Source organism: Delphinus delphis, chromosome 3 (genome assembly GCF_949987515.2).
Source record: "Delphinus delphis chromosome 3, mDelDel1.2, whole genome shotgun sequence".
Lineage (NCBI taxonomy): Eukaryota > Metazoa > Chordata > Mammalia > Artiodactyla > Delphinidae > Delphinus > Delphinus delphis.
Window position 1 is genome coordinate 164369762 of NC_082685.1, and position 26200 is coordinate 164395961.

At 47.2% G+C, this 26200-nt stretch overlaps 1 protein-coding gene across 2 annotated transcripts; it reads left to right on the plus strand.

Moving 5' to 3' along the window:
* The first annotated feature begins 1168 nt into the window (after nt 1-1168).
* On the plus strand, nt 1169-23357 carry CMBL (carboxymethylenebutenolidase homolog). Of its 2 annotated transcripts, none has more exons than XM_060009669.1 (6): nt 1169-1371; nt 13339-13572; nt 15596-15703; nt 18661-18803; nt 21319-21410; nt 22567-23357. In XM_060009669.1, the coding sequence occupies exons 2-6, from the start codon at nt 13358-13360 to the stop codon at nt 22744-22746; spliced, it is 738 nt and encodes a 245-aa protein (XP_059865652.1). In that variant the 5' UTR covers nt 1169-1371; nt 13339-13357; the 3' UTR covers nt 22747-23357. The 2 variants fall into 2 exon arrangements, with proteins under 2 accessions (XP_059865652.1, XP_059865653.1); XM_060009670.1 differs by lacking the exon at nt 1169-1371 and adding an exon at nt 1410-1473.
* The last annotated feature ends 2843 nt before the right edge of the window (nt 23358-26200 follow it).

Here is a 26200-nt window from a genome sequence, read left to right on the forward strand (position 1 = left end):
AGGCATAGAGTTGCGAATATGAAATCCCTCATGTTAATAAGTGTTAATTAATGTCAGGAATGCTTGGAGAGCTAAATTTAGCAAATAGAGAAAAATGATGTGTAATCAGTCACATCTAGTCTTTCCATGTAACTGGTACTTCCAAGATGCTGGAAGATGCTTAGAAACAGTCTAATAGAAACAATTTTGTGTTTCGATGGAAACCTGTGCTTGCCTAGAGGTCACCATCCAGGCTATCTGATTCTTGTCTTCCAATGGCTGGTAGCTGTTTCACAATTCTGTAAGTTGTAGGTAGATGACAGACAAGCAAATTGACCTCGTTCCCCATCCTGTGGAACAAAAGCCAGTTTGCCTCTGTCTGCATTTTCCTTTCACCATTCCTTTACTCCATATGTGTGCACTTTTTAAAAACTCTCTTCTGAACTAGTTTTAACATCTGCCTCGTTTTCTTATTAATTAATGAGTGCTGTAAAGTTTTCAACACAGGTCATTTTTATATCTGTGTGAGCATCATGATTTTACCTTTTTCTGAAAACTGCCCTTTAACAATCAGATTAAGTCTCACAAACCTTACCCCTCGAGGCTTTTTATATTACCGATTTGCCATCCCTCTGCAGAAAAGATCCCTTAAGAAAAAGTCACCCTCAATCAGAATTCACACCTTTTCCAACTGGAAGCGTCTTAACCAGTAAGGCTCTATCTCACGGGTCATGAGATTTTTGGTGAAATTCTTGTGGCGTCAAGAAGCTGCTGCTACTTTTCCCCCTGTCACTTATTTTCCTAATCAACATTTCTTCCGGTTTTCTTTCTTAACCCTTCTCTGTAGCCAATTGAATTGGTTATCACAATGTTAGGTGACCAGACAAAATATGGAGTGGCGGCGGAGGGAAGGAGGTCAAGTATGACTATGTAGTCATCAACTGTTTAAAATACCCTAATTTTGATTTACAGTAAAGAAGTCACAGGTCTCAGGAGACAGGCGCACATGTAAATTTCATAAGCGGACTGTCTTCCTCCTCCCGGTCTCCCTCCCCGCCTCGTCGTCTCCCTTCCCCTCTCCTCCCCCCTCCCTCTCTCCCTCCCCTCCCTCCGTTTCCCTCCTCCCCTCCTTCCCTCTTCCTCCCAGTCTCCCCTCCCTGCCCCTCCCTCCGGCTCCAGCCTTCCCCGGAGGCCGGGAATCCAGGACAGCCACTGGTCCACCGGGATCCCACCGCCCTCCGTCACCGCGTCCACTTCCGTCCCCGAAGGAGGCGCCTCCCCCTCGGCTTGCCCCTGACCGTCTCCCCTGTGTCCCCCGGGGCTGCGGCGTTGCCCGCTCCGGTCCGGCGTCCTCCGCGCGTAAGGACAGCGTCCTTCAGGCAGTTGGACGAGGTACGTGCGCTTCGCTAGCCCAGGATCGCGCTGCAGGTCCGCTCCGCTCTAACTTGCGCATGCGTTTGCTTGAGGCAAAGGAGGTCTTTGCCATGTGCACAGGTAATGAACCTATTAAAGTCCATTTTCAACACCAGCTTTTATCAAAGCAGTACATTGTCACTGCAGAAAAGCAACCCCGCCATCCTACTTTGGTATATTTTCCTGTATTGTTTAGCCATACATTTTGAATAGACAGTTGAAATCATACTGTATATAAACTTGTATTCCTTTTTCTCCATTTAACACTATGTCTTGATCCTTTCCTCCGTGCCATTAAATACTCTTTGTAACCGTTTTCCTACAGTTGAACATTTTGGTCGTATAGTTCTTACTACTGATATAAAAGTATGGGGGAAAAATGAGCGTATCTGCGTCCAGCTCATTCTCCACATTTTGCAGCCTTTATTAAGGATGGGTGTTAAGAGAGGAGGGTATTGGGCTTCCCTGGTGGCGCAGTGGTTGAGAGTCCGCCTGCCGATGCAGGGGACGCGGGTTCGTGCCCCGGTCCGGGAAGATCCCACATGCCGCAGAGCGGCTGGGCCCGTGAGCCATGGCCCCTGAACCTGCGCGTCCAGAGCCTGTGCTCCGCAACGGGAGAGGCCACAACAGTGAGAGGCCCGCGTACCGCAAAAAAAAAAAAAAAAAAAAAAAAAAGAGAGAGGAGGGTCTGGTCTAGGCGTGTAGCGTCCTGTATGCTGGGTCCGTGTTGCCAGGAGAGACTGTACCGTTCCCACTCGGCCATGTGGGTCAGGAGGTGAAGCGGTGGCCTGTCCCAGGCCTTGCTGACGCTGGGCACTGCGATTTAGGGCTACTTGCTGATGGACATGCCACCTGTTGTTTTCAAAGCCCATTTAAAGTAAGGTGGTCAGAAGTGAGCCCTGTGGGTATCTGGGGGAATGCCATCCAGGCCTCACAACAGTCCAAGAAAAGGCCAGAGGCAGCCACATGATTGGCAGTTCACAGGCCAATCTAGCTTCATCCCATCTAGTTTTCCAATTAATGCTGTCAAGACCGTGTACCCTTTGGAAAACACAACCATGATTACTGAAAAATAAAAATAATTGGAGGAGTTGATGTTCACAGAACCATCTAAAGATAAGGAGGGCCCTGCCTTCCCTGCTGCAAGATGGAAGATCAATTGCCATGCAAGTTACAGTGTTTACCCCGTAAAGGAAACCCCCAGCCTTCCCCTGCAGCCACCTTAGAGGTCCTGTAGTTGTTTTCGATGCCCTTTCAGGTGTTTCCGTTTCTAAATCTCTGAGGCTGCCAGCATTTTATTCCTAGACTTCTTTGCTTGTTGCATTCCCATCAACACCAATCCCCTTCACTTATCAAAATCTGCTTCCCTATTTCTTTTGGAGATCTTCATTGCTTTAGGAAGTGTGACTTCTGAGTTATTTAAATCCTGGGGGGTATGAAAGCAGGAAACCACACTAGCTCAACCATACTTGACCACCCATTTCTCGCCTTCTGCCCTCCAGTGAGAAAAGGGGAATGTTCAATTATACAGTTAAAAGATAAGTTTCAGCAAAAGGCAAAATCATGACTAATACAGATAGAAAAACGAACGTGTGTTAAAGATTCTATCTTATTCATTAAAGAGGGAACCAGGCAGATCTTATAACTGGTTCAGAAAAAGAAATCAAGAAGCACAAACTTGTTTGGAGTAAAAGAATGCCTCCGGATGGTACATTTTAGGAAAGGGGGGAGGACACAGCAGCCCCTTGGAATTTGCAGGTCAAACACGCACCAGTGATCCCCGTAGGTTTTGACTTACAATTTTGTGGAGGCATTTGCTGTGTGAAGGAGGACTGGAGGGTTTCAAAGAAAATATCACTCATTCGTGACACTTGTTAAAAACCGGTAAGGCAGACCTTATTCAGGACCATCGTGATAGGGGTTAGGGACCACTCCAGGGGGATCTTGCAGTAGGAGAGAGACATTGGGCTTAACTCTGAATATAAGGAAAAGTGGGAGTTTCTAGCCAAGGGGCAGAGTAGGGGGTCAGTGGATGGAAATAAAGGGATTCCAGCTAAGCTGACCTAACAGGATTCTTGCAGAAGACAAGCCAGGGTGATCGGACATCACCTGGGGGATGATGGAGGATGAGAGAGCGAATCAGATAGGAGGCTGGGGGATTCTGCTAAACCGACTTAGCAGGATTCTTACTAAAACTGGACAAAGCCCAAAAGCCAGGGCCTAGTTGAGAAGAGAGTTCAGAGGATCCTGACTAGAGTTCGGTCAAGGAGAGAATCTTTGTCAAGGGGCCAGAAAAGTCAGTCTGTAGGGGACGGGTCTCGTAGTCATTCACAATTATGTGGGATCTTGCATGGGTGTCATGGGGGAAACATGTACTTTAGTGCTGCATCCTGGGTGGCACTGACAGAGAATGTGCCCATCAGGGTCTCCCCTGCTGGAGCATGTCCTGGCCATCCCTCGTGTCATAAAGAGAACTCTGACTTCTGGAGGCGTTGCTGGTGGAAACCACAGATCTGATCTCAGGGTGGCTGGAGTGTGTTGCCAAGTCCACCTGACATGATACAGAAAAGTGCTTCTTGGTACATTTTATGAGGACCCCACCATACATGTCAGACCCACAGTCCCATCCCCTTACAGGAGGAAACCTTATCCCTCACTGTGACCTTATAATGTCATAGAAGAAACTCTGTGTTTCAATGGAAAAGTACCCATCGACTATAGCCCACCCTTCCGGGCTGTCTGATTCTAGCCCTGTTCATTGTATTTGAGCTGTTTTGCAGCTCTGTGAAAGTTGGGGGTAACTGATAGGTTTGTAAATTCTGTCCTGGCTGGTGGAGAATTAATTGGCTTCCTCCCCTACTGTGGAAAAATTGGTTTTGTCTCCATTTACAATTCATCTCAACATCCCTGTACTCCATATAAATTAGTGCCCTTTTCTTTTTTCCTTAGGACCAGTGGTAACATCTGCCTTATTTCCTCCTATCATATGAGTAAAGTACAATCTTTAATGTGAATTCATTTTGGTAACTGTATAGGAGTCGAGTTTTACTTTTTTTCTGAAAATTGTGTTTTAACAAATGTGTCATTTGGGAGGGAAAAGAGCCCAAATCTTGAAATATATATACAGAAGGTTTACGTATAGTACAATCAGTAGAGTGTCAAGGGTGTGTTTCCCAAGGCTCTTGCCCACAGAGAGATGGTCTACCCTGCCCACTGTGGCCTTGGCCCGGGACACACTGGCTGGGCTTGGCTGCTGTGCCCCGTGAAGTGTCTGGCAGGAGTCCAGCCTTCATGTGTGGCACATCCAGGCCTTCCCAGCCAGCACTCCTTTCTGTGGGAGAAAGGTCTTTCAGGATCAGTTCAGAGAGTGGCTGTCTTAGCTGTAAACATTCCTTTTGGAAAGTGGATAGCAATCGAAGGTAAGTAAAAAGATTCAGATTCAAGGCTGCTTATTTTCTGTGGTCTCGCATCCTCATAGGACAGCCAGGTAAGAAATCAGCCTGAGGAATAAGTTCTCAACAAGTAATGTGCAGTGGGACATAAAGTTTACTGCTATTGATACTGGATTGTTCTGACTTCTCTTATAATAGTTCCATAAGGTAGTTTATGGAAACCAAACTATGAAAAATACCGTCAAAGTTTTCTTTGGTCAAATGACTAGCTCTTAATTTCTCTTTCCTTAAAATTTAGTCATTTCTAGTTATGAGCATTTAGAACATTCTGGAAAGTACAGGATATAATGTAATAGCCACCTATAGGCACATGACACAGATTTATTTAAAAAAGTAGATATTAACATTTTGTCCTGGGCTTCCCTGGTGGCGCAGTGGTTAAGAATCTGCCTGCCAATGCAGGGGACACGGGTTTGAGCCCTGGTCCGGGAAGATCCCACGTGCCGCGGAGCAACTAAGCCCGTGCGCTACAACTACTGAGCCTGTGCTCTAGAGTCCGTGAGCCACAACTGCTGAGCCTGTGAGCCACAACTACTGAGCCTGCGTGCCACAACTACTGAAGCCCGTGCGCCTAGAGCCCGTGCTCTGCAACAAGAGAAGCCACCGCAATGAGAAGCCCGTGCACTGCAACAAAGAGCAGCCCCTGCTCGCCGCAGCTAGAGAAAACTGGCATGCAGCAACAAAGACCCAACACAGCCAAAAATAAATAAAATTAATTAATTTAAAAATATGTATTATTCAGGGATTTTAGTATTAACTTAGCATCAAAAAACCATTGTCTCTCTTTTTTTTTTAACATCTTTATTGGAGTATAATTGCTTTACATTGTTGTGTTAGTTTCCGCTGTATAACAAAGTGAATCAGCTATACATATACTTATATCCCCATACCTCCTCCCTCTTGTGTCTCCCTCCCACCCTCCCTATCCCACCCCTCTAGATGGTCACAAAGCACCGAGCTGATCTCCCTGTGCTATGCGGCTGCTTCCCACTAGCTATCTATTTTACGTTTGGTAGTGTATATATGTCCATGCAACTCTCTCACTTTGTCCCAGCTTACCCTTCCCCTCCCCGTGTCCTCAAGTCCATTCTCTATGTCTGTGTCTTTATTCCTGTCCTGCTCCTAGGTTCTTCAGAACCACTTTTTTTTTTTTTTTTTTTTAGATTCCATATATACGTGTTAGCATACGGTATTTGTTTTTCTCTTTCCGACTTACTTCACTCTGTATGACAGACTCTAGGTCCATCCACCTCACTACAAATAACTCAATCTCATTTCTTTCATTGTCTCTCTATATAGCATTATGTTTTTGAGATTTACTGTATTGATAAATATCTATGGAATTTGCTCATTGAACTGCTATGTAATGTTCTTTTTAGGAGTGTATTAGCTGTAACACATTACTGCAAACTGGGTGACTTAAGACAGCAGAAATTTATTCTCTCACTGTCTGGAGGCCAGAAATCCGAAATGGGCCGTGCTCTTCCTGAAACCTGTAGAGGAGAGTTTTTCCTTGTCTGTCTCCCGGCTTCTGGTGGCTGCTGGCAATTCGTGGTGTTCCTTGGTTTGTAGACGCACCCCCTCCAAACTCTGCCTGTGTCTTCCAAGGCCGTCTCTCCATGTGTGTCTGTGTCTGTATCCAGATTTCTCTCTCTTCTTCTAAGGACACCAGCCATTAATTAGATTAGCACCTACCTTCACCAGGATGGCCTTGTCTTAACCTGATTCCTCTGCAAAGTCCCTATTTCCAAATAAGGTCACATTCACAGGTTCTGTGGGTTAGGACTTGAACAGTATCTTTTTTGGGGGACGCAGTTCAACCCACGACAATGAATAAATGGCAACGTATCTCATTCTCCTGATGGTCGTTATATTGCTTGCAATTGTTGCCACATTTTGGTGGCAAGAACAGCCTTGCGTACCCACTGCATGTGTCTGTGTGTACACACATACACACACACACACACACACACACACACACACACACACGAGTGTGAAATTCTCTAGGGAATACACCAGTGGGGGGATTTCTGGGTTGCAGGGTGTGTTCCTCATTGCCTTTGCTGAACTGCTTCCCAGAGTGTGTATCAGTTTACACTCCCTTCCGTTTCCCTGCTTGGGCACCATCTCTTGGTGTTAATAGACTTATTGCCAATCTGCAAGAGGTAAAATGGTGTCTTGTTGTTGTTCTTGTTATAATTTCCTTAAATACCAGTGAGGTTGAGTATCTCTTCACATGTTTACGGGCCATTCAGGTGTATCCTTTTGTAAATTGCCTCATATCTTTGGAGCATTTTCTATTGGGGCTGTCTTTGTTTTGTTAATTTCTAAGAATTCTTCATATATTTTATCTGGATACTATGGCCTCTGCTTTGAAAATAATTTCTTCTTTTAGTCTGTATCTTGTTTTCTCACTTTTTTACGGAGACTTTTATCTTACAGTGTTTAAAATTTAATAAAAGTTTGAAAGCTTTTTGTTGTGGGAACTCTCAAGCATGTATGAAAGTTGAGAGGGGCTTCCCTGGTGGCACAGTTGTTGAGAATCCACCTGCCAACACAGGGGACACGGGTTCCATCCCTGATCCGGGAAGATCCCACATGCCGCGGAGCAGCTAAGCCCGTGTGCCACAACTACTGAGCCTGCGCTATAGAGCCCGTGAGCCACAACTACTGAGCCTGTGTGCTGCAACTACTGAAGCCCGTGCGCCTAGAGCCCATGCTCCACAGCAAGAGAAGCCACCACAGTAAGAAGCCATGCACCGCAACGAAGAGTAGCCCCTTCTCGCCGCAACTGGAGAAAGCCTGCGTGCAGCAATGAAGACCCAACACAGCCAAAAATAAATAAATAAAATAAACAAATTTAAAAAGAAAAAGAAAGTTGAGAGACTAGTACAATGGACGCTCCTGAACCACCCAATTCCAGTACTGTCAGTACTTAGACACTCTCCCACAATCTCCACAGCCTACTGGGAAAGTCCCAGTACACACATCAGCATGTAGCTATAAAAGATAAGGACTCGTTAAAAAAAACCCATCACTGTTATAACATTATTCCTCCTTCCCTTCCCCCCCCATTAAAATGATTCTCAATATCATCAAATATCCAGTCAGTTCAGTTTTCCCCCATTTTCTTATAAGTGTTTTTTACAGTTAGCTACTGCTATGGACTGAATTGTGTCCCCCACATTTACATGTTGAAGATGGTATTGGGAGGCGGGGCCTTTGGGAGGCAATTAGGTTTAGATGAGGTCATGCGTGCGGGGCCCCCATAATGGGATTCGCACCTTTGAAGGAGGCTGACAGGATCTCCGTGTGTGGTAGGCAGTGACTCACAGGGCTTTGTTTTCTCACCTGGGTTGCTTGGTGTCCATCCCACCTCCTGAGGAGTCACAGAGCCTTCCTGCCCCTGTCATGACCCGGCAGAGCCCCGTCTGTTGTGCCGGCCTCTCCCTGCCTGCGCCCTGCAGCTGGACCTGGCTGGGGGACACGGCCTCGCTGACCCTGCCTATGTTCCGGGCCCTCATTTTCCACTTCTATTCTCCCCTCCAATCTCCTCCTTCTACCCTGATCTGTTGACTCTGCTTCTTAGTTCTCTGAGCAAACAGAGGCAGGTGGGAGCATCCACAACCTCCCTCCTGGCAGCACCCACCCACCTGTGTCTGTGTCCTCACCCTCTGCCTTCTCTCCCAGGGCTGTGGGAGGACCCGCCCAGTGCCTCCTCTGCTGTGCTGGCCTCACCCTTCTCTCCAGAGACCACTGGTTCCCTCTCCGTGGTACATTCTCATCCACAAGCCAATATGCTGACATTTCTTCCATGAAGAAAAAGAAAAAAAAAAGACTTGTTTCCACATCTTCCCTCCATCTTTTGCTCACTCTCTTTTTTAGGACTGGTGACAGTCTAGAGAGAGCTTTCTGTATTTCCTGTCTCCCTGTCTCTCTTCTGTCTCAGCCCCGGGCAGTCCCGCCCTCCCCGCTCCCGCAAACCTGTTCTGGACGCCCTCAGCCTGACTTCCACCGTGCAGAGCCTGGTGGGCAACCCTGTCTGCGCCCTCGGGTCTTCCTGCAGAATGTTGCATGGTCTACACCCTCCCTTTCTTTCTTTCTTTTTTATAAAAATTAATTATTTTTGGTGCATACACGTTTTTTTCATCTTTAAGTATAGTGGATTTACAATGTTGTGTTAGTGTCAGGTGTACAGCAAAGTGATTCCGTTATGCTTACACTCTCCCGTTCTTTTTTTTTTTTTTTTTTTTTGCTGTACGCGGGCCTCTCAGTGTTGTGGCCTCTCCCGTTGTGGAGCACAGGCTCCGGACGCTCAACCACTGTGCCACCAGGGAAGCCCCACTCTCCTGTTCTTGAAGCCCTTCCTTGGCTTGGCTCCTGGACACCACACCTGGGGTTTCCTCCTCTCTCACTGGCCCGTCCTTCTCAGACACAGTCACTAGTCCCTTTTTACCTCCCCAAAGGAAGTCTTAAGTACTGAAGGACCCCAGGCCTCCATCTTCTGCATTCTTCTTTATTGTTATTCCCTGAATGATGTGATTCACTCTCAAGGTTGTAAATACTGTGTTCAGCTGATTCTCATTATTCACAGAAGGTATGTTCGGTAAAGTTGCTGCGAACGCTGAACTAGCTGCTAGTGGACCACAGGGAAATGCAGTCGGTTCCTACGAGCCTCTGGTCACGTTTCCATCAACTCCTCAATATTTAACCTTGTTTTGTTTGTGTTTCTGTATGAAGAAACACAATATATATTTACTACATGTTGTTGATTCATTAATATTGACTCATGGCCAACAGCAGTGTGACTCACACCTGAACAAAGCTTGTCTAACACGTATTTAAGGCACATCACAGCCTTCTTGCACTTCGATCACTAGACGGCACTTGAGCGCTGCCCATGAAATCACCAACAAAAAGCATAAAGTTACCACACGTGTGGCACTAAATAGACCATGAGAAGGACACTTGTTTACAGCGTGAGAGCTGAAACAGGAAGACAGAGCACAGCCTTGCTCGACCTTGACTGGGAACGTGCATCTCAGTGACTCAGATTTTTTGTGGCTCTACACAGATTTGTGGATGATGCAAAAAACCTGGCAAGAATTGATTTTGGAGTTACGAATAAATTTAGCAAGTAGGCAAATGCATGAATACAGAATCTGCAGATAATGAGGTTCCACTGTGTATGCCGATCACTCTGAAATGCATATCCTCAGCTTGGACCCCTGCCCTGAACTTGGGCGTTGTTATCCAGCTGGCCGCTGGACAGGAATGTGAATGTCTCATAGACATTTCAAACTGCTTATGCCACAGCCTGAAGTCCTGGTCTCCTCAAACCTGCTCTTTCGGCACTCTCCCCTTTCATTTAGACATTCCATCCTTTTCCAGTTGCTCAAGCAAAAGACCTAGTCACCACTGACTCCTTTCTGTTAAATATCCTACGCGTGCCATCTGTCAGCAGAACCAATTGGCTGCACCTGAAAAATCTATCCAGCCCCTGACCTTTCTCGCTCTTTTCACCATTACCGTTCTCGTGGCAAGAATTTGGCTTTTTCGGTGTGAGATGGAAGCTGCTGGAGGATTCTGGGCAAAGCAGTGTTTCCCACCACGCTCTCTCCCTGATATTTCTGTTCCAACTACACTGTTCCTTGTTGTTCCTCAAAAACCGGAAGAAAATGAACACTTGTGATCCCCTAGATCAACATTTGTTTGCAATGTGCCATAATTGCTTTATGTTTCTGTATGTATGTCTGTGCATGTGTGTTTTATAATGATTTGAGGGTAAATTGCAGATGCTGATACTTCATCCCCAACTTGAGCACACATATTTAAAAAATAAGAACATTCTCCTACATAACTTCTATTACCACACCGTAGAAAATTAATATTAATTCGTAATATCCACTATCATCCATATTCGCTTCCTCACTTGTTCCCCAAGTGTCTCTTGTAGCGGTTCTTAACTTGGAACGAGGATGTAGTCAAGATTCACATGGTGCATTTGATTTCATTTCTCTTTAATCTCTTTTAATCTCGAGCTGTCTCATCACCTTTTTTTTTCTTTTATATTTTTGAAGTTAGGAATTTTTTCCTCTCATTCTGCATATTTGTCAGTGTTTCCTGTTTCTAAATTTATTAGCGTAAAGTTGTTCATACTAATTTTTTGGTGATTTTTTTAAAGGGAAAAATCTGTACTTACGTCACCTTTTTCATTCCACATATTGTTATGCTGTTGTTGTTGTTGTTATGTGTTCTTTATCATTCTTTCCTTTTTATTGATTGGGTTTGCTGGGGATATAACTTCGAAAATCAGATTTTAATCACTTTCTGTTTCTCCATTGTTTATGTTCATCTCATTATTTTCTCCTTTTGGGTTTATTCTAATTCTTCCCCTCACTTCTTGAATTGAATGCTTAACTTATCTCCATTCTTCCCTTTTGTCTAATACATGCAATTGAAGAGGATCAAAGGATACCCTCCTCAAATATGGTACTTTGGTGTATTGATTATTTTGAGCTGAAGGCAATTAGGAAACAGCAGATGCAAAAAGAGTTTTTCTCCCTCCCCCTTTCTGCCTAAAATTAGGGCATAAATTCCCTCTCCCCCATGAGGGGAGCAACTCTCATCACCAGATTCCCCATATATTTCCCAGTCATGCCTCCACAATTTATCACCCTTTGTTAAAATGCTGTATAAACCATGTGTCTAACTGCTTCTTGGGTTTTCACTTCTTTTCTGCAAAACCACTGTGTGCTAAAAATTCAAAATATTAATAACGTGTATGCTTTTTCTCCTGTTAATCTGACTTTTGTCGGTTAAATTCGCAGGCCCTCAGTTGCTGAACCTAAGAGGGTAGGGGAAAGTGTTTTTCTCTCTGACTGCAATCTAGGGTATCAATATTTCTCTAAGTACCAGTGTATTGCTTCAACTTTTCGCTGCAGAGTGTTTTCATTGTAATTCGGTTCTAAACCTTTTGGATGTTTATTATCATTTCTTCATTGTGCTAATATAACACGTTTTATATAAAATTTTTGTTGACTTGTGGGTTAATATGTGGGCAGTTTGGTAGCTGTTCACATCTGCTTGAAAAGACTGTATATTCTCTAATTGCTAATGAAGAGATCTCTATCTTTGGGTTCAGGCTTCCTAGTTTTTCCTTTCCAAGGAAACCTCTTTGAATTAAAAACAAAAATTTAATTAGAGAATCTGTCTCAAACAGTGAATTTAATATATTTACATTTGTTTGGATTTATTTCAGCCCACATTATTTTTTGCTTTATGGTTGATAGGTTTACTGTTCTTTTTCTTCTCCTTTCCTGCTGTTTGTTTGGTCAAGTGTGTTTGGGTCTCTTCCTCATTTCTACCCCTGTTCCCACCATCAGTCTTCCTGACGAGTGTTTATTTGGAGCACTTCCTCCTGTGAAGCTATTTGTAGTAAACACCTCTTCAGTGGGAAGCATTTTTCGGCCTGGATTGTGAAAGTCTTGCATTTGTTTCTGCCAGGTGCCCAGGGATTTCCCTGCCCAGGGTCCACTGTTCCGTCAATTTCTCAGCCTAGGTATTCCTACTTCAAAAGGATGGTGCAAATTTGGGGGACTGATTTTTGTGTTGTTGTTGCTGAAGACTTTACATTCATTTATTTTCCAGTTTTATTTTATTATTTTATTTTTTATGGTTGCTTTTTTCCTTTCCTGGGCTTCCTTACCATATTCCTCGGCTTGGTTGGCAGAGTTTTTCTTTTTTCTTTTGTTGTTTGTTTTGCATTTTCTCTGCTAAATATGAACCTTTGAGGGCTCAGACCTTGTGTGGGAAAGTCTCAGTTACAAATCCCTGTCTCAAGGGGTCCCAAGGCCTCACTGGACACAGAGTCCTAAGCACTGGTTAGGTGAGGGCCTGTCTCTGGGTCTGGCCCTGTCCCCAGCACCCTGGCTCCTTCACATCTGCTCCTGCCACCCTGACCCTGACCTCCAGTTTCCTCTCTCACCCGGGGAGGGGGGTTGCTTTCTTTTCCCTCTGAGCTCCACCATTTTAACTTTTATTTGTTAGTTGCATTCACTCTGGTATTTCTACTGTTTATAATGGGAATGGATTCTTTTTTTTTTTTTTTTTTTTGCGGTACGCGGGCCTCTCACTGTTGTGGCCTCCTCTCCCGTTGCGGAGCACAGGCTCCGGACACGCAGGCTCAGCGGCCATGGCTCACGGGCCCAGCCGCTCCGCGGCATGTGGGATCCTCCCGGACCGGGGCACGAACCCGCGTCCCCTGCATCGGCAGGCGGACTCTCAACCACTGCGCCACCAGGGAAGCCTGGGAATGGATTCTTCTTAGCTTAATCTTATCACCCAGAACCAGAAGTTATCATTGATTTCTTGCATGAATACACTGTAAGTATAGTTAAAATTAATTTTTTCCTGTACTCTTGATTTTAGTTTTCTCATTGTTTATAATCTTGGGATGTGCCCCACTCAGTGTAATGCATGTGTCTCTCTGTAGCCTGACTTAAACATCTCCAATGGCTAACGAAGCTCACCCTTGTCCATGTGACATTGGCCATAGAATAGAGTACGGAGGGTTGGGGCGTGAAGTTCAAGTTGAGCACATCAAGGCTTATCTCACCGAATCCCCCGTTGACGCTGGCAAAGCTGTGATTGTCATTCAAGATATATTCGGCTGGCAATTGCCCAATACCAGGTATATGGCCGACATGATTGCAGGAAATGGATACACGTACGTATAAAATTCTTCTTCTTTTTTTTTTTTTGCTTAAATTCATATAAATTTCTGTATTTTGTTCCCTTCAAAGGAAATGAAACCAAAAAACCCTGAGTATATTCTGATGTACATTATGTATTTTCTTATCTCACTGGGGTGCAGGTAAATGGAGACTGTCACATGCGACAGCCAGTGTCCAGTGGAAGCCAGCTGCTCCCAACCCAATGTCTGGGCTTCAGGTCCTCCTAGGATGGCTAGCCCTGTAGACTTGTTGGACGCTGGGAGAGTTATTTCCCGTTGTGAGGCCCTGCACAGACACCGGTACAGGACACCTAGGGCAGAACTCGCCAGCTCTGAAATGGATCCATTACTTGGCCCTTGAAGCATCTCTGCCTGGGGTCAGCTTTCACGCACAGGGCACACGTAGTTATCCTGGTCTGAACACGAGCTGTCATGGCCTGATGTGAGTTAGACTAGCTTCCAGAACTGGCAGAGTGAGACCTCAGCTCCCAAAGGCTGTCTCTGTCACATTGTGTGACCATGGCCACCTTTGGTGACTGCTGTCACCTGCTTGCCCCGCGCCGCTGTGCTGTTGGTAGCAGCTTCAGTAAAGCACGGAGGAGAGAGAGGAGGGACCATCCCTGCCAGCGCAGCTTCACTCAGCGAGCCCCGAGTGTGGTGCACCCCAATTCCCTTTTCTTATTTCTTAAAAAGAGGAGCTGAAAACCAAAGCGTGCACCCATCTCGTTTTCCTACAAAGAGAAACCCATTGAAAGGAAGCACCCCCACTGCCGTGTGATGCAATTTCCTGTTGACTGGAAAGAGGACGTCCACTTGATTTTTCCCTTTTTCATGCCCTCACGTTTCTTCTTGTGGATGTGGCAACTTAACTTTCCAAGGGCAATACCAGTAACGAAAACAATAGCCAGCCCTGATTGCTTTCTGGCTCCGCCTGACCGGGGCCCTAGGGCGTTCCCTGGGTAATTGCCCGTCATCCTTCCAACAACCGGACAAGGCGGGGCTGTCACTGTTCCCATTTTGATGGTTAGGAAACCGGGGCCTGAAGGCGGAGGTCACCCGCTGCATCGAGGAGATTGAATGGGACGGTGGCTTCCGTTGTCTTGGGTGGGTCCATTAGCTGGAGACGGAACATAAAAATGAGTAAAGATGCCTGTGACTTACAAAGCCTGTCACCCTTATCTAAGTATTTTGCCTTCAGAATAATCCTCTGAGGGTGCACGGCTCTGTTAGATCAAGAAAAAGGGCTAAAAGTGATTAAGTGACTTGTTAAGGTTTCAGGGCAGAACGGGGCAGTACAGGGACCTGAACTTAAATTCTTCTGACCCAGATTTCAGTGTTCCTCCCACCCCTGCAGGAGAGGTTGTGTTCCTCCATCCATGGCTGTGACCTTTACTTCCGGAATTGGCTCTCTGGCGGGGGCCGCGTTGCCCCACCCCGGGGTTGGTGCGGAAGGAAGGTTGACATGGACCCCGCAAGCTGGCTTGTCTGCTCCGCGGCCCCTTTTAGAGCCTGCATGAGACCAAACCTTCGGGGCAGGACATTGTGCCCTGTTGGCATCCTGGGCGGAGGTTGGGAAATTGCTTGGTCATGGTGACTGGGCCGCTCACCAGGTGTGCCCTCTGGCCTGAGGCTAATGCAAAAGGCCAGCTGAGAGGTGCGACTCCTCAGGGGCAGGAGGGGAGCCTGTGTCCACCCGCCCAGGCCCTTGCCGCCTGGGAACCCTTGTTCTGGGCGTCACAGCTAGCGGGGAGTGCGCACGACCGAGGCCTCGGCATTTCAGACGGGCTGGGCTCTCAGCCCGCTGCCAGAGGCCCTGCACCTTCGGTTGTGAAATCTGAGATGCTCTGGCCTGGAGCCAGTTGGCCTCTTTGCTGCGATCACAGCTGGCCCTTGTGACCACTACCTTTCTTCTCCTGTGGTCCAGAACCGCCAACGTGACAAGTTCTTAATGAACAGAAGCAAATATGGAGTCCCAACAGTTCTGAAACTAAGCAGGATGAATGTCCCTATTTTACAGAACCATTGTTCCAGACTTCTTTGTAGGACAGGAGCCGTGGCACCCCTCAGGGGACTGGTCCACCTTCCCGGAGTGGTTGAAGACAAGAGATGCCAGAAGGATCGATAAGTAAGTACCAAGTACGTTACCAGCCAGCGTGGCTGTCTTGGTGGCGCCCCAGGGCCCCGGGGGGAAAAGGCAGGAGGGAAAGGAGGGTCTGGCTTCCTCAGTCACCCACCCACCTGCCCGCCCTCCCGCCGTGTACGACCTCAGAGGCCACAGTGAGGCGGAAAGGAAACCGATTTCGTTTAGCACAGTCTTTGCAGCGGAGGGTTGGTTAGAAACCAACAAGTACCCTGCTGGCCAGTAAGTTCACTTGCTTTCCTCTTTGGGAAATGCTTCATGGCACCGATGCTGAGAGAGCTTCCTTGAAGTACCTGGGGGTCCCATTTTCCTTGACAGTTGGGCTATAGGGGTCCATAGATCAACACTCCCTCCTTCCCCTCTGGTTGCAGAACCAGTTGAAACAACAGGCAGAGAAGAGAGATCAGAGAACACGTCAGCCCCACTTCCACTCCGCTGATTGGAAACTGAGGCCCCAAGTGCCATCTCCTCCCCCCAGAAACGCCACCCTCCCACCCCCTGCCTCGGGGAAACTGGGTCTTTAGACCAGACCCACCAGACCAGGACTGCGGTCTTGCCAGGGTCCAGGGAACTGTGGGAAGAAAAGGGGGGTGGATCCCCCAGGATTGCAGCCTTTTATTAAATTGGCTCCAGTCAGTCCAGAAGCAAGGACCAGAGGGCTTAGCTGCCACTCAGATCCCCTCTTCTTGGTCTGGAGGAATAAGGATGGAGCGGGGAAAGAGGCAGGGATGTTCTCTAGTGCCAAGCTCCTCCTGAACAGGAAGACCTGAGCCCAGGGCAAAGGGGTCCCCCAGCCCTAGCCCCCGACTCACCGTGACCAGGCATCCTCCTGAACGCTGTCCTCTCCCATATCACATCACAGCACAGCCCAGCTTCTCTCTCTGCCCTGCTTCCTCCCTTGCCTTCCCCAGGGTGGACTCTGAGATCACTGGGGACCCAACTTCCCACACCTTTATCCATTTCCAGGCCTCCCTCCCAGGGACTCAGACTGCAAGCCCAGGAAAAACAAAATGAAGCAAGAAGTTACGAGTAAAATACAAGTAGAAACACAAGAGACCCCGAGAGCCTGTGATGTGAATATGAAATTCAGCTTTGCGTAGAGGGGAATAGTTAGGACATTTTGAGGAAAAGCCTTGTGGGGCTGCCTTCTATCTGTGAGCGCAAATCAGGGTGATCCTTTCTGGAGGGCATTAGAGCACCCAGAGGTACCTCTCCACAGGGGATAAGGAGAGCCACACATTTTAAGTCAAAATGAGACATAAAATGGAGACACTAACTTGGAAATTAGACTAAAGTCCTTGTGTCTAGTCAAATACCTTTTGTTTGAAAGAAAACCCATCTTGAATGGTTACTGCTTAAGGAGTCATGGAATTTATTGGCTTATAATACTGAAAAGAGGTAATTTCTGGCTTCAAGCAGAGGTTGGTCTATAGCTCAGAAGGTATCCCCAGGATTCGACCTCCCAACATCCCGCAGCACCCTTGTCTGATGCCGGCTCCATTGTCAGGCAGCATTTGCCTCTGGGTGGCAAGATGGCTGCAGCAGCCCCAGCCTCCCATTGGCTCCTTTCCCAGCAAACCAGCAAAATTCTCGTTTTGTCCTGATGGTTATGACTGGGTCACAAGTCCATCCTTGAACCAATTGTTGTGGCTAGAGATTGCTATGCTGCGATTGGCCAGGCCAGAGCCACATACTCCCCTCCTGGAACTGACCCTCCCAAAGTATATGGACCGAGCATGGGGAAGGGAGTTTCATCCAAAGCTAAGTTCTGGTGTTCCCAGGAAAGTGGGGAATATACTCGGCAACAAAAGGAAGATAGGTTCACTTGAGTCAGTGAAAGAACATTTATAGAAATGCCCTCTTCCTTCTTGTCTCCTCCAGTTAAGGCAGTTATTCTTAAGATCAAAGCATTCGAGAAAAACTGAAAAACAAAATGACAAAAACTATTCCTTATTCCATTTTATTTTGCAGAATTACTTAATTACAGCTCTTCTAACATTATGAAAATAACTACTTGCACACAGAATGGTATGATACATATGTTTAAATGTGTTCAAAGATATCTTATGATTAAAAGAAAAAGAACGTGCAATAGAATTGCTTTCTCCTTTTTTTTTTTTTCTTAATTGCAAACAGTGTTTCTTCCTTATCAGATCCAGCAGAACTTTCCGGGCCGGCCTTGCAGTACTACCTCTATTTTGGCGTTGTGCTTCTAGTTGCAGAAGCTGTATGAGTTCCAGACAACCAGTTTGCAAACGAACCATTTGCAAGGCCAGAGCCACTGTTCCCCGTCCCCTCGGGCTTGCCTCTTCCTCGTGGCTTTCCAAATACTACTGTGCTCTTTGGGCATGGGAGGAAACAGGCGATGCAGAGTTAGGGTGTCGGGCAGGAGGATGGAATGTGCTGAGTCAGACAGAGCTGGGGAGCTGCCTCCTGATTGAGGCCGCGCCCTGCTGAGAGAGAGGAGATGAAGGAGCTCCCTGGGGCCGGATCTTGGGATCAAGCCCTAGAGCCGCGCTGTGGCCTTGGGCCTTGATCTCTCCTGAGGCTGTGGAAGGCTGTTGCTCAAGATGGTCTGATTTGTGCCACCCTGTCAGGTGGCTGGAAGAGGCTGGGCTTGGCAGGGAGACTTGCTTGGGAGAGATGTCACTTGTTACTCGTCACCCAGGCAGGAGGTGGTGAGGACGGAGGTCTGAAAGTAGGGATCTCAGAACCTCGAGGAACAGCTGCTGAGAAAGCCCTGTTACCACTAGTGCTTGCTGCCCAGTATACTTTCAAGGGGCCACAAAATATCTCGTTTGTTTTTTTTGGCAGTGCCAGAAGCTTGCTGGGTCTTAGCTCCCCCACCAGGGATTGAACGCGGGCTCCGGCAGTGAAAGTGTGGAGTCCTAACCACTGGACCACCAGGGAATTCCCCTTGAATAACTTTTCTTTCATTCTAGAGAAGTTGACGCGGTCTTGAAGTATCTGAAACAACGTTGTCATGCCAAGAAAATTGGCGTCGTGGGATTCTGCTGGGGTGGAGTTGCTGTCCATCACATGATGATGAAATACCCAGAATTCAGGGCAGGGGTGTCCATCTACGGTAAACCTGCCTTGTGCATTTTTACACAGTGAAAACTGGAGGAGGGGTTGAGTGACAAAGGCCACGAGCCTCTTCCCAAACTGAGGGTCCTGGTGTAACACAAACCCCAGTGGAGCAGAGATGGCCTATCTTAAGGAATTGGTTTTAAAAATCTGAAGGTAGAGGCGGAAGTATGTAATATCTAACCAGAGGGAACCTGGGTCCTGACAGTGTGCCTTTGGGGAAATCCCCTAATCTGAGGTCTCAATTTCTTAACCTAGGATGAAGGGGATAACTTTCTTTCTGTGATAATGGTTAATATCAAGCAATATTTTTATGAGCAATAGTTGTGAAAAGATTTTTCCAAGATATGACTAATTCTCAACTACTCACGCATGCATGCAGTCCTGCACACACACACACACACACACACACTCACTATATATACACATGCATATATGTGTATATATATGAAAACAGGGAAAGGGAAAACCGACTCTAAAATGTAAATAGCAACATAAACATTTCATGCAAACAAACCAAATGTATCACACCAATGACATAAGAACATTATATATGTGTATAGAAATGGTTACTAAGTGAGGATATGGAAACATCCGACCTTGGCTTTCTTTCATGATAGTATATCCAACAGTTATACTAATGATTCTTATTTGGCTTAATGGTTCCTCACTGCGGTATTTTCACTTACTTTTAGCATTAAAAAAAAGCCCTTTACCTGTTTACTTACTCAAAGGCAGCAGCAAGCTGCCGGTTGCCGATGTGCACAATGGGGCTGGCAGCCCTCGCGGCGCCTTTGTGTGAATTAGCACAAGGCGCTCCGGAGTGGACTGCTCGCCGGCGCCCCCTCGTGGCCGCCTCTGCGCAGTGCGCGACTGCGGAGCCGGGCGGGACTTGGAGCCCAGGGGCCTCAAAGCGCTGTGCAGCCACCTAACGTGGCCTTCACAGAATAGGGCGGAAAGCGTGGCCCTCTTGCCCGTGGCTCCCTGCATTCTAGAGAGGAGTTACAGCTAAGGGGAGGCTCTCCGGCTTACTTGGCTTTGCTATACTGCCAACAGGAAATGGAAAACAATTTTTTTTCCTCCATACTGACTGGGATTCTCTGTGACCACCCTTGAGTCAGGCTCCGCTGTGAGTCCTCTATCTGAGTAGGTCCCGACCTTGGGCTCTCTCCTTGGCCCACTGGGTCAGTTTAGCGAGAACTCCCCATCCTTGATATGTGATCAAATTCCTCCTGTTCCCCCCGCCCCATGCCTTGTCACCTGGCCTGCCTTCAGCAAAGGCTTTGTCAAATACTGTCTGGCCAGAATCCCCGTAGCCCGATGATTCCTTAGTCATTTTCCATCCACCGGCCCCCATCCTGCTCCGTGGTGGAAAATCCCACTTGTCCTTGCATTTGGGGTTGAGTCTGGTGTCCCTCCCTCACTACAAACCCTTGTTGCCGTGGTCTCCTCGAATAAAATCTTCCTTACCGTCTTTGACAAGTGCCAGAATAATCTTTTCTTTTTTTAAATAAATTTATTTATTTTATTTATTTAGCTTTGGCTGTGTTGCATCTTCGTTGCTGAGCGCGGGCTTTCTCTAGTTGCGGTGAGCGGGAGCTACTCTTCCTTGCGGTGTGCAGGCTTCTCTTTGCGGTGGCTTCTCTTGCTGCGCAGCACGGCCTCTAGGCCCACTGGCTTCAGTAGTTGTGGCTTGTGGGCTCTAGAGCACAGGCTCAGTAGCTGTGGCGCACGGGCTTAGCTGCTCCGCAGCATGTGGGATCTTCCCGTACCAGGGAGCGAACCCGTGTCCCCTGCATTGGCAGGTGGACTCCCAACCACTGCGCCACCAGGGAAGCCCAGAATGATCTTTTCTTTAGAACTCCTCTCATCTCAGAATGACAGTGGAGTTTGAAACTTTTACTTATTTTCCTATGGGAGTGGGCACACTCAAAGTTGTCTGAATCCCCAAAGTCCAACATGCTTTTGACTAAATGATCTCTAAAATTCTGAAGGCACTTTAGAAGGATGAAAACTAATTATTATGAATGACCTGCTGGGACCCGCTGCCGTGCCCAGGGACTTCACACACGTGGTCTCCTCTGAGCACAAATACCCCATCAAACCCTGACGTCAGAACCTTGGGGCTTGAGTAAACTGTGAGAAACTTCCAGAACAGCGGTGGTCAGATGGTCCAGATTTGAAAGTTATCACCTCTTGGTAAATGAAGACACGTCCCAAGAGGGAGCATTTTTCAGGCTGCTGCATATCTTTACCTGCCAAGCAGCCGGCCAGGTCTACAGCCGTCATTTAATGGCCTAATTCCTGGTGAGTGAGGTAGAGAGAAGGGACCTCAGACTCAGTAACCTCTTTGAGCCCAGTTTTATAGAACAGGCCACTTTTGTGGAATTGCTAAAAAGAAGAGACACAAAACCCTGAAAGCATGTTTTCTTTTGAAAAATCTAACACATCGTATTCTGTGGCACATGTACGGGAGTCATACTGTGTGTCCCTGTCCCGCCCCCATTCTCCAGGCATCATCAAAGACTCTGAAGACGTGTACAAATTAAAGAACCCCACGTTGTTCATTTTTGCTGAAAACGATGCTGTGATTCCTCTAGAGCAGGTAAGTTGGCATCTTAACTCTTCTCGTCTCTGTGTTTAATAGCAGGACTTGACATTTTGGGGAAAACATCCCGAAGGATTCATTTGTTGCTCCAAATACGTTTCAACATTAAAGTTTTAAAGGTGTGTTTTATCGGGGACTTTGAGGGGGTCTGTAACCCCTTAAGTGCTCCTGCCATGGCTGGATGGCTGGTTACTTCCCTGCCTGTGCCCCTTCCGCGTGGAACCCATGAGTTATCATAAGATCTCTGTCCTTAAAGACACAGCTCTGTTTTTTTTAATTAAAAAATTTTTTTATTGAAGTATAGTTGATTTACCATGTCATGTTAGTTTCAGGTGTACGCCACAGTGATTCGGTTATACATAAAAAAATATATATATACCTATATATATGTATATGTATATATTTTTTCAGATTCTTTTCCCTTATAGGTTATTACAAAATATGGAGTATAGTTCCCTGTGCTATACAGTAGGTCCTTGCTGGTTACCTATTTTATATATAGTAGTGAAGACACAGCTATGTTAAATCCAGTATGTTGATAAGGAAAAGGCAGATGGAAACTGTGGTTCAAAAGCAGTTGTTTAGAAATTACTGTTGTTATTCATAACTGATACATTTTATTGATATGTTTTAAACAACTTACACCTGAATCTATGAATTACATATTGAATACATTGAATATGGTATATGCAAATAGACTGAAGTATATATTGAATAATATATAAATATATTAATACAATTTCAAATAATTGATGTATCTTTAAAAAAAGTATTTTATTTTTATTTATTTGGTTGCACCGGGTCTTAGTTGTGGCACGTGGGCTCCTTAATTGCAGCACGCATGTGAGATCTAGTTCCCTGACCAGGGATCGAACCCGGGCCCCCTGCATTGGGAGTGCGGAGTCTTAACCACTGCACCACCAGGGAAGTCCCCTGATGTATCATTTTTATATCGCTCTGAATTCTCTCCTTTGCCAGAGGTGCGGACTGTGCCGATTTTAAAATTAAAAGTGAAAACTTCATGATAGCTATGGAACTTAATTTAAAGCACAGATGTTAAAGCTCTTTGATAAGCATTCAGGGAAGATTTGGAGAATGGAAAATATTGCTAGAGGGTTGAAGTCCTATCATCATGAAATCTTTTGCCAACCAGGTCTCTTTGCTGACTCAGAAGTTGAAAGAAAACTGCAAAGTGGAATATCAAATTAAAACGTTTTCTGGGCAAACGCACGGGTTCGTGCATCGCAAGAGAGAAGATTGTTTGCCTGAAGACAAGCCCTATGTCGATGAGGCGAGAAGGAGCTTGCTCGAGTGGCTGAACAAGTACGTGTAGCCAAGGCCAAGGGCAAACTTTCTCAAAATAGCTCGCATCCAGAAATTTGCTTTGATAATGCTTAGATCATTTGATTTCATTTTCACTTTACAGAAGATGAATCAAGGAATCCTGAAATTCATCTGAAACACAAATTCAGTAGGAAAAGTTAATGTATGAAATACTTTAACCTTTAACATGTGCATAAAGAAAAATTTTAACAACAGGTCAGGACCTGAAGAATTTGGATGGTAGAGTAATGTGCTAACTATTAGTAAAAACCTAGAGCTATCCAGGGACCAGCTCACAGATCAGGCATGGCCTTCCGGCCTTGAACTGAGCACATCCTCTAAAACGAATAATATGGCAAAACCGTGAAGAGCCTGAAATGTAAACTCAGGTAAAGCCCACCTTAATTGGACTTTTATCTCTGTCTTAATACAGATGAATTTGTCATGTTCATATATTGCACTATGAGAAATTTTGAGATTAAAATAAGGTTTTAATGACTGACCTAATCATATCAAGCTAAAGACTTAATTTTTGAATCTGTGGCTTTTTCTAAAAGCTAATAAAAAACGATGGATGAGAGTTGCCATCCAGCTCCCTGCTAGGCAGTGGTGTTTCAGACAGTGACGTTTTCGGGTCCCTGGGGCTGGGGTGGCATCACAAATCTCTCCTGTGTTCAACCAGAAGGGTGGTGTCAAGGGTAAAGTTTCAGTTTTTACATTTAAATTAGTTAAAATCACATCAAATCGAAGGCCCGGCTCCTCAGTAGCCCTCCCAAGTCAAGCCTTCCATAACCACGGGTGGCGGGTGGGAACCGCATGGGGCGTGCGTGCCTGCAACGGTCAAGCCACTTCACGTGCTGTAGCTGCGTCCTGCTGATGCTGTTAACCCCATCATCCCCCATGTGACGGCCCAGCGGTCGTCCTTCTCAGTCCCGGCCCAGAGGATCTCTCTACCTGGCCAAGTGCTCACGACTAGAGCACGTAGCCATCCTTCCCGCTGGCCTGCAGGCTCTGCAGATGCTGAAGGGCTACCTTGTTCTCCACCGGGCCGGCCCTGCAGGAGGCTCTCACCAGGTGGGGCTGCGGGGAGGGGGCCGGCTTGGGTCCTGGGTGGGGGGTGGGCTTTCAGCCCAATGTGCATGGCTGACTGGGGGGCGTTTCTTGTCAGGGCTGGGGCTCCGGGAGGGAAATCGGGGAAATTTCTCGTCCGGAAGCCGGGGAGCAAGAAGGTCCCGGCAGCCTCAGGGAGCCGCCCCTCATCTTCCGTGGTCGCTGGGCCTGCAGAGGCCCCGGGAAGGGGTCCCGGGCTGGGCCAGAGGCCGGGCAGCTGTGGGTGGAGTGGAGAGGAGGTGGAGGCGCGGGGAACCAGGCTGGCTGTAGAGAAAATGAGAGGCGCGAGGGAAGAGCCCAGGACTCAGGACCCAGAGGGGCTTGACTTGTTCTGCTTTTTAAGGGGAGCTACTCGGTGGAAGGTGCGAGGGGGCTGAAGGTGCAGTGGAGAGGTTCTGTCAGGCACGGGGACCTCAGCTCTCAGGGTGAACCTGTCCAAGAGCCCTGACTCACCTCTGCTCCATGCCCACGGCTGCTGGAGGGGGCTCCCATCACTGTCCCTCCAGGGGCCAGGCTGGAGTGGCCGCCTGGAATAACACGCCTGGCTGTGCTGAGGAGAGCACCCTGGAGGGCCCTGCATGGCTAGTCAATGCTCTGGCCTGGAAGTGATGCTTCTCTCCCCTCACTGGCCTGAGCTGCTCACACGGCCCCGCTGGTCACAGAATCTGGAAGCGCGATCCCGTCGGGTGCCCAGAAAGGGCCACGTGTTGGCGAGGCTCACTCGTGACTACCCGAGATGGGGAACTGAGGGAGCAAGCTTGAGAAGAGTTGGAATCTAGGGTAACACCCCCCCCCCCACACACACACACGACAGGAGTGTATGAGTTTCCTACTGCTGCTGTGACAGATGATCACTAACTTTGTGGCTTAAAGACAAATGTATTATTCCGTCAGCTCAGCTGTTTTTTCTGCTCTGGGTCTCACAAGGCCAAAGTCCAGCTGCTGGCTCGTTAGGCTCCCTTCAGGAGGTCTGGGAAGGATCCACTTCCAAATACAGCTGACCCTTGAACAAGAGGCCTGGACTGCGTGCGTCCACTTGCAGGTGGGTATTTTCCAACAGTAAACACTGCAGAGCTACACGATGCGCGGCTGGTTGAATCCTTGGATGTGGGACTGAGTGTGTGGAGGGCCACAGGGCCGGCTGTAAGTCACTCAGGGGTCTTCACCTGCACAGGTGGGCGGCGCCCCTAACCCGTGGTGTTCAAGGACCAAGTGTGCACCCCAGTTTTTGCCACAGCCGTCCCCTGCAGTTTGGGACCGAGGCCCCGTTTCCTTCCTCGGCCCCTTCAGGCCTGTCTTCAGGGCCTGCACACGGTCCCTGCATCTCAGGGCCAGCAGGGGGGCATCCAGTCCTTCGCGCCTGCACCTTCCTTCTGTGACCACGAAGGGCTCCTGTGATATCACGGGGCTCACCTGCATCACCTCCCTCTCTTAAGGTCAGCTGACTAGTACTTCATGCCATCTGCAAAGTCCCTTCACAGCAGCACCTACATCAGCGTGACTGGATGACTGCGTAACCAGACTGAACCCTGGTTTGGAATCCTGCCTGCCACCGGGAGGGGGGTGGAGGGGCTGGCCAGATGACCATGGGTGCGAGCACAGAGGCCGGAAGTTCACACTATCAGCTTCAACCGCCCTTGAAACGGGTCAGGATCATACAGTAAGTCTTGGTAAGTGCAGATTTTCAGCGCTGTATAAACGAGTTTATTTCAACGAGTGAATGGTGCAAACTACGCAGCGTCTCTTGGCAATGACCGGCATATCGTGAGGATTTCAGGTGCTAATGCAGTAATTCTCAAATGTTTTGATCTCAAGATCCCTGTATGCGCTTAAAAACTTATTGAGGACCCTCCCCCCTCCTCCCAAGAGCTTATGTTTTTGTCAGTTACACCCGTTGGCATTTAGTGTTAGAAAATAAAACTAAAAAATTAAGGCAAATATTTATTTTAAAATAATGAACACACGTTAATATACACTTTTTGTAGTTTCCAAAACAAAAGAAGAAGAGTGGCGTTGTTTTCCACTTCTGCAAATCTCCTCGATGTCTCTCTTAGCAGAGGACAGTGGGTTCTCACATCTGCTTCTAACAACACATTCAATTCAGTGCAGTGTAGAGTCTGGCCACATCGATATGTTCAGTAGTTGGAAAACAGTGCATATTCTGTTTTAGTCTCTTCCAAAACAGAACAAGTGGTAGTTTCAATCAACTTTTCATTCTGTTACGTTGGTCCACCTACACAAGAACGAGACCGTAATATACTGATGATTGGAAAACACTAGCTTACTGAGCCACGCACAAATACCATCAGTCGTTGCTGGCGGGGGTGGGGGGAGAAAGAGGGAGACTCCAGAGA

Bases quoted from the DNA above. Each gene is read 5' to 3' on its own strand.
- CMBL (XM_060009669.1), top strand. From the start codon at position 13,358: ATGGCTAACGAAGCTCACCCTTGTCCATGTGACATTGGCCATAGAATA. The intron at 18,804-21,318 runs GTAAACCTGCCT...CCCATTCTCCAG, and splicing joins GGCAGGGGTGTCCATCTACG to GCATCATCAAAGACTCTGAA. The intron at 21,411-22,566 runs GTAAGTTGGCAT...TTTGCCAACCAG, and splicing joins CTGTGATTCCTCTAGAGCAG to GTCTCTTTGCTGACTCAGAA.